The 8,154-nt window shown below is 42.7% G+C and overlaps 1 protein-coding gene across 1 annotated transcript; it reads right to left on the bottom strand.

The window, feature by feature from the left end:
- Window positions 1-2,339: 2,339 nt before the first annotated feature.
- LOC134070018 (NACHT, LRR and PYD domains-containing protein 1 homolog) lies at window positions 2,340-7,687 on the bottom strand. Its single transcript, XM_062526204.1, has 4 exons — window positions 6,816-7,687; window positions 5,127-6,052; window positions 3,374-3,535; window positions 2,340-3,195 (listed from the first exon to the last, which is right to left on the bottom strand). Exons 2-4 carry the CDS (start codon window positions 5,803-5,805, stop codon window positions 3,176-3,178), a joined length of 861 nt encoding a protein of 286 aa, XP_062382188.1. The 5' UTR covers window positions 5,806-6,052; window positions 6,816-7,687; the 3' UTR covers window positions 2,340-3,175.
- Between the last annotated feature and the right edge of the window lie 467 nt (window positions 7,688-8,154).

The raw sequence follows: 8,154 nt of genomic DNA, 5'->3' as shown, positions 1-8,154 counted from the left end.
TAAGCGTCAATGTTATAGAGAGCAACAACCCCTGCCACTGAGTCTAAGATAGACTGGAATCAGCTGTGGTTGGCCCAATTTACCCATCATAAATCATATGTGTGTCAATTATTTGATTGTTTGTTTATTATCAGCTGAGATATATTGCTTTTTAATTGATAACATTGCAGAAGCAGAGGTTTTTATACTGTATCTATGGTTTGGAATATTGTTTTAACTATTGTGGGATGTTGTGTGTTAACATTTGAAAATAATACAAAAACGATCCATTATTTTGTTGGGAGGTATACTTTGTCTGTTAAGAAAATGTAAGCATTGTGAAAATGTATTCACTGACTGCATACTGTGTGAAAACAACATGAAATGTGTGAATGGTATGGCCACAAAAGACCGATGCTGTGCTAACTGTGTTTAGAGTTTTGAAAATGTGTCAACTGAATGGACAAACGCTTGTTAGCGATTGAAAAAAACTGTAAGAGCCTGATTGCTGAGGGGACAAATGATTGGCTGAATCTAGTGGTTTTATCTTTCTTTAGAGCATCCTTCCATTGCCCCGCTGACTTACTTGGAATGTATTGTGTAGTGGATGAGCTGGGTCTCTGAGGATGTGCTCAGCTTTACTCAATATCAGATCTTTACACATCTGAGCAAAGTTGTCTGAGCATTATTTAATAAAGCTTCCTAATTCTCCCTCAAAGTTAGCCAAAGATGTGTTTCTAGGTGTTAGTTACCCGTACCCCACAAGGGCAGTGCATCAGCATATAAAATATGTAGGTGTTTGGCCGCAAGAGCTCTACACTAATTGGTGTAGTCTAGAGTGTATAGTATGGGAGATAGCACACAGCCCTGTGGGCCCCCAGTGTTTATGGTTATAGACCTCTGAAGTTTACCTATAAAAAAGCTACCATCTTTGCCTAAATAAGGAAAGTAAAGAAAGCGTAAGGAATGTCGCTAACGGTAGGAACACATTAAAAGGCATGTCATCTCATGTCTTATGTGTAGTGCACAACACATTATGATAGTTATCACACTATGGATGCATGACAGAAAAAATCATAAAACGAAAGACTAAGCACACTTCAGCAAGAGACACACCTACCTCTGCCTCAGGACAGTTGCAACAGAGGCAGAGGAGGGGGCTACATGGAACCTTAAAGGGGGCTCCAGTGGGGTAACCAACTTCTGCCACACCCAAGCCACAGCCCCTACTAACTACTGTACCCCAGGCGTGGCAAACTGCAAACCTGCACAGAATATCGTGAGCTGAGAATTATAAGGTTCTATCTCCATTTTGGTCGAAATTGAGTTTTTGACATCATCTGATCCATTAGGTGCTTATTAATGCCTGTGTGGTGTTATTTTTGTAAAAAAAAAAAAAAAAAAAGTTAATTATTAGCAAAATAAAAAAGTAGCCTACTACAGTACAGTTTTGCTAGCTATGTAAAACTTTGATGCTCAATATCTGAGAACTACCCTAAACGGAGATAGAACCTTATAATTCTAAGCTCACGATATGCAGGAAGGAGTGGGGAAATTCAGGGAAGCATAACCAACCCTGCTACACAATACTACTAGTTTTCGAGGATAAAGACAAGGGAGGCTGACATAACCTACCTTTACTGCGACCAAAGTCAAGAGATTGGAGCAGAGAGGGTTAAAGCGGAGTAATGAAGGATCTTTGATTGGAGCTGCGTTTCTAGTGTGCCATGTGCACATCAAGTAGCGTTCGCCCCCTGCTGGTCAAATAGGGTATACAAATTATTATTCTGCCAAGATCACATGGTTTTAACAATCCCATGGTGAGAATCATTTCTTAGAGGTAGACATTTAATACTAGTATTTAGTATTTTACTGCTCTTTTAGTCATGTTGATTTGCTTTGTATTATCCTGTTTACATTGTAGTGTATGTTGTGTGTGGTGTCTTAAGCTGCTTGGACCTTGAATTCCCCTTGGGGATCAATAAAGTATCTATCTATCTATCTATCTACAGTATCTATCTATCTATCTATCTAATTGCATTGAGCTCAATGAGAATGAAACCAGCTAATAGGCTAACTGAAATGAAACCATGCCAATCTCTTCATATGGGTATGGTGATGGTGATTCCAAAGGCCAAGGGGACTTTATCAGGGTGCATAGTCTTCTGGATCCATGAAATAACTGGCATTTAAAAAAATAAAACAAATAAAAATCTGCTAGCCTCTATGGGAATGTTAACACATACTGTAGGGGTAACATAGGCGTTCCAATACATATGACACATGTATTTTAAGGAAAACATTTATTTAAGTACAGTACATTATTCATTCACAAAGAAAATTGATGTCCTTGAAGGTTGACTATTTCCTTTTATTTTTTTTAAGATCAATTTCTTTTGATCTTTGACTGACTTTATATGGTCAACTTTAGCATGTGTTCCAATACTTTTAGAGGGGACTGTATCTGATGGTAATGGATCTCATTGCTAAAAAGTCCACTGATTAAAAAAAAGCTCTTTACAGTTTAAAATGCCTGCTGAACAAATGTTTGGGCACCCCAGAGCAAAATCTGAAATTTGTTGATTTTTTCAAAGAGAAAATAAGTACTGGTAAATACATCCTTCACAGCAAAGATACATCAAATGATAAAATACAGTAATTAGGTACACAAATGCATCTTCCCATTTAACGTTTCAGAACAAAACAACACATTGTTAATACGCCTTATGGAACTCGTGCTATATTTCAAACAGCAGCCTAAAATGAGGCTGCTAAAGCAAAACTATTATACATTTATTACAATATGTTTTACATTATTTTCAATTTCAAATCTTAAACAGCTCTGCTAAGCCTTGAGTATGAACTTTAAATTGCAGTTCATTTAATTGTCTTTAAAAATGGGAAATACTATACAACTTGTGACAACAAAGAAAACTGCTGTGGCTGAAGCAAATAAGACCTTTTCAAAGCTGTTGTATAATTATCATGTTAAAAATCCTTAACGGCCCTGTCCACTCCTGGATTCCCACACTGTGCCTGACCACTTTAAGCCTTGAGCAACATTACATCCAATTTACTGTAATTCAGGTCTTCAAAAATGTGAAATTAGGAAACCTGAGTGCTACTAGACAGGAGAATTATTTGATTGGCATTTACAGCAACATGATGAAGGGTAGTTTTAGCAACATTCAGACGTTCACTTTGGTGGAGTTTGATCTGCGAGAGAGAGAAGGAGAGAGAGGGAGACAGTGAGTGAATGAGAGAGAGCGAGATAACATCATGTCTCTCATCATTCAACAACAAATTATGTAATTTAACAATGGGAATTACACAACAGCAGTTTTGGAAAATGCACTCTCAACGAACACAGAAATATGTGCTTGAAATTTTGTACCAGCATTTAACAGCAGGTGCACGGGTCCATAGAAGGTGTTGCCAGAGAGATTAGGGGCCACAGCAACTCCACCAGTGTGAGCCGTAATGGAGGACGAGCCTGAGGCTGGCTGGACTGGGCTAGAGGAGCCAGAGGGCATCTCCTCTGTGCTGGTAGTGGACACTAAGGCAGAGAGACACAACATCAGCACCACACAAGAGAGAGGAAGGACATAAACAAACTACTACACGCTACACACACAGCACTAGCTCCACACTACCTTCCACAGGGATATTAGTAACAACAAACAGCAAAAGAGAGGAAGGACCTAAACAAACTAATATACGCAAAGCAGGCCACTACACCAGGACCTGCAATCTATCACTTCATCACCAGAGACCAAACATATCCAGTAGCAAGGCAGACACATCATCCTTTAATACATCTTAATAGTTACGTTTGAATGTTGCAATGATTATTTTGATAGCAAATTAAATCTCCCAATTATCACAATGGAATTATCACAGTGGAAATCTGAATGGCCGTTTGGGAATGAGAAGTAGGGCAGGCTTGAGGGTTAGTAGCCATGGCACCAGACCTTGCTATCCATCACTTCATCACTGAGATCAAACATATCCAGAACATCACACACCTATATTGTTATTGTGATACATGTATGATACAATCTTATGGTGGAACGGTAGAAGCCAGTCCAAGTCTACTCTGCCCTCAAAATTTGAGCTTGGGACAGGCGGTATGAAGTCACTCCATTGAGAAGTCTCTACGCCTAAACCATCACGAAAGCGTGTTGGAAGTGTTTCCAACCAAAAAAGAGGGTGATAAAATGTTTTATAGACAGACTGGTTGCAGCAGCACCACATCAGAGACGTTTTTGATTGTTGGTTTTTGGTTAAAGAGAAAATATGCAGGATTGGCGATTTCATCTTAAGTTTCGGTTTCGTTTTTCATTTTCGCTCGTTTTATGCTTGCATATTTCTCTGCAGAGCTTCCCCGACAGCTTTAGTGTGTATATTTATACATATATAGGCTATATATAGATATATAAATTGCAAGCGTGGTTCTTCTTGTTCTTTATGCGTCTCAGCCTTCCAGATGTAAACAGGGAACGATCGTCTCCTGAACAAACTGCAAGGTTGCAATAGCAGATAGGGACACTGGGGGCGGGAGGAAATATTACTGTTTTCGATAAAACTGGTCAGTCAACCAAAACAACAATTTCTAAGCGATTTCATGACTATAAAAAAGTTGCATAGGGTCTCTTTAATGTTCACATAAAACGTGCCGCATCAGAGATGTTTCTGGTATGAACGTTCACATAAAATGTGCCGCATCAGAGATGTTTCTGGTATGAATATTCACATGAAACGTGCCATATCAATAGAACACAGACAGACTGCAAACGCCACATCAGCAGTCTGAATTGTCAATTGTCAAGGCAGCATCAATAAAGTGCCCTGAATAACCCCCACCAGATCAGCTGAGCAGATTCCAAGAAGCTACCGCTACAGCTTGCTGCTGTGGCCTGTCTTAACTAACGCTATGCTCCATATGTGTGCAAAGGTATTTTCTCCTGCATAGGCTGAAATGTGTCCGATCCAAACGGCTGGCTACGTCAGGCTAACAATACAGTGGAATGATCACAATGTGAGATGCAATATGACACAACCTTCAGAATGTGTATTTGTGACCGTGTGTGTGTGTGTGTGTGTGTGTGTGACCATGTGTGTGTGTGTTTGTGTGTGTGTGACCGTACCTGTGTCTGCCCCCTGGCTGCTGCCCTGTCCTGGGCTCCTGCTGGGCTGGCAGTAGTCGCGTCTGCGGATCGTGACTGTCCAGATGGGCTCTGTGTGCTGAGAGCTGATGACCTCCATATCAAACTCCTCCTCTGGCTGCTTCATGCACACTTCAAAAAACTTACTAGTGGAAGGCGGCCACAGGTTCAGGTTCTTCTTAGGTTGGATTTCCGAAGGACAAGATGGACACAATGTCCTCACACAAAAGGTGTCCTTCAGCCAAAGCGAGCCCACAGCGCCGGGTTTGTCAATCCACACCCCCCTCTTCTCCATCTCCTTCTTGTGGATGGCCTGGATGTGGGCCGGGTCATTTGGCACCAGGTAGGTGTGGAGTTCCAGGGGAGTGATGCAGGTGCAGAAGAGCAGCAGCTCACAGTGGACTTTGGGAAAAAGCAGATCCCTCAGGTAATATACTAGCCCTAACAGAGAGAAGGAGGGGTGGACAAGCCTGGCATGGTGTCTGGTCAGCTCACACACCTCCACACACACTCCACTCTCCCGCCCATGCAGGACCCTCACGGCATCACACACAGACTCCTCAGAACCCCCCAAACAGAGGAAATGTGGCAGGTGGATCTCCTCCAGCTCTCCTGACATGAGCCTGATGTCCATCAGAGGACCAGCAGGTCCGAACTGCATGTGGGCCAGCTCTTCAGCAAAGACATGCCAATCAGTGAAGCGGTACTGCAGGGTGACTGGACCAGCACACGTCCAGCGCAGACCAGACTCTGGACACTCATAGCTCCCTGCAGGAGAACTCAGGCTGTAGGTGGAGATGCTCTCCTCTGTGGAGACTTCAGGTTTCACCAGGACCCAGTGGCTGGAGTCTGGAACTTGAGCACAGGATTCACAGCTCCTCTGTGGGGCATCCTTGTGGTGATCCTCCCTTTAACACAAACGCACACACACAGACACACACACACTCATACACACACACGCACACAGGCACACACACACACACACACAAATAGTTTGAACACAGGAAAAGCAGCACATGGACACATGTTTCCCTCGAAACTGTGGTCAGGTCTAGCCTGGTCCTACCCTACTCTCATACATTCATAATGTACAGAGTCTGGGTCTGCGGTATATTCACTGGTTTTCACAGGACAAAAATGTGCAGGTCCAATCAGTGAACAGAGCTTAGAACACAGCTTAGAACGATGATGTTGAGGTTGTGCGCTAGTTTGAGCATGTCACGTCATGACCAAACGTTAGCGATTGGTTATGGCAGATCTGAGTGGCTCTGGGCAGATCCAATAGTTTTAAACATCAACAGAGTATCAAGGAAGCTCACGCTTGGCAATGGAAAGTGGCCAGACTCTCTGTACATTATGAATGTACGAGAGTATGGCAGGACCAGGCTACTGTAGGTCAGGTCATGGTGTTCAGAAGGAATTGTGATCTTTCATCAGTGGATGACAGTAAAGGCTACATTCACCACACGCTCCTACTGTATTTCATCTCTGACACTACACATACAGTTAAGAACAAAATGATTCACACCCCTGGCAAATATTGATTAAATGTTGATCTTCTCTTGGCCAATATATTTGATCTGACTGAAAATGACAATGCCACATGGCTAAAGGTTGTAAGACAATGTGGTAGAAACATGGAATCAATCAAATAAGTGCTTTCATCTGGACCTGTCTCTGAGGTGCAGCTCTGCAGCATCTGAGTGGGAGCTGCTAGCAGAGGCTGCTGCTGCTGCTGGACTCTCCTTTAGGAAGGTACTACCATTCACCCTAGAAGACAAATGATTACCGATATGATAACAGTCATATTAGTTTCACCAGTCTGAACACTATAAAACAAACACACACACACACACACACACACACACACACACACACAGTCTCCTACTCCACATACAAACACACACATCAACTCAGAGTTGAGTATGATGGTCCTCTTGGGTGTGTGTGTATGTGGGGTGGGGGTCGTATATAAAGTATAAGTATATATACAGTACTTTTTTGATCCCGTGAGGGAGATTCGGTCTCTGTGTTTATCCCAATTCTTGAATTAGTGAACACACACAGCATGCAGTGAACACTAAGCAATGAGCTGCCTGCCCAACAGTGGCACTCAGGGAGCAGTGAGGGGTTAGGTGCCTTGCTCAAGGGCACTTCAGCCGTGGACTGGTCGGGGGTTGAACCAGCAACCCTCCAGTTACAAGCTCGAAGCCCTAACCAGTAGAAGCTCTACCCCCTGTGAAACGTTACCCCCCACTGAAACCAAAGTAATTACAGCATGCATGAATAGCCAACACAAGACAACATTGCACGGGTTAAGTTTATTTACAACATAACACATGACATATCTGATCATTACTCACGTACTGTACCTATAACTATAAAGCACACACACACACACACACACACACACACAGTCAAATTCCATAACTATAACAAAATATCATCATAGGGAGCCACTGATATGTACACATATTCATCATACTTCAACAATCAGAGGACCAAACAGTAGTACATTCACACACACACACACACACACACACACACACACACACAGTAGTGTACTACTCCCTATGAAGCCCCTCCACACACACTCATCAGTGGGTTCTCCCCCACACACACAGATCTGTTGTTGTGTGTTCACACTAGTTTCTCCAGTTTGTAATATCCAATGATGATTGAATGATATCCAATACACTCACACACTGTACCTGTCAGTGCCAGACTGTGACTCAATCATCACAATGTATCACAAATCACAATTGTTACATCAATAGAGGTATGCACTGACACACAGAAACACAAAGAAACAGATGAACACACACACACAAACAACCACATGAACACACACACATGACCACACACACAAACACATACATTGTTACAGGCCCCTGGCCTTGCCTCTTCCCCGGCTGTGCTTCTCTCGTTTCTCGTCCGCAGGTGATTGGAGGCAATTGGCTAATTAGGTGCACCGGTGCACAGGTCACCTGATGGGTCTTAAGGCGCTGGA

The sequence above is a fragment of the Sardina pilchardus genome, chromosome 22 (assembly GCF_963854185.1).
Source record: "Sardina pilchardus chromosome 22, fSarPil1.1, whole genome shotgun sequence".
Lineage (NCBI taxonomy): Eukaryota > Metazoa > Chordata > Actinopteri > Clupeiformes > Clupeidae > Sardina > Sardina pilchardus.
The sequence above is the reverse complement of the archived record's forward strand: the minus strand, read 5'-3'. Positions and strand labels throughout refer to the sequence as shown.

What these genes read in the sequence shown, in the direction of transcription:
- LOC134070018 (XM_062526204.1), bottom strand. Translation starts at nt 5,805, where the DNA reads ATGCAGTTCGGACCTGCTGGTCCTCTGATGGACATCAGGCTCATGTCA. An exon ending in CAGCCAGGGGGCAGACACAG is followed by an intron (nt 3,536 to 5,126) that starts GTACGGTCACAC and finishes TCTCTGCCTTAG; the next exon opens with TGTCCACTACCAGCACAGAG. An exon ending in GCACCTGCTGTTAAATGCTG is followed by an intron (nt 3,196 to 3,373) that starts GTACAAAATTTC and finishes TCTCTCTCGCAG; the next exon opens with ATCAAACTCCACCAAAGTGA.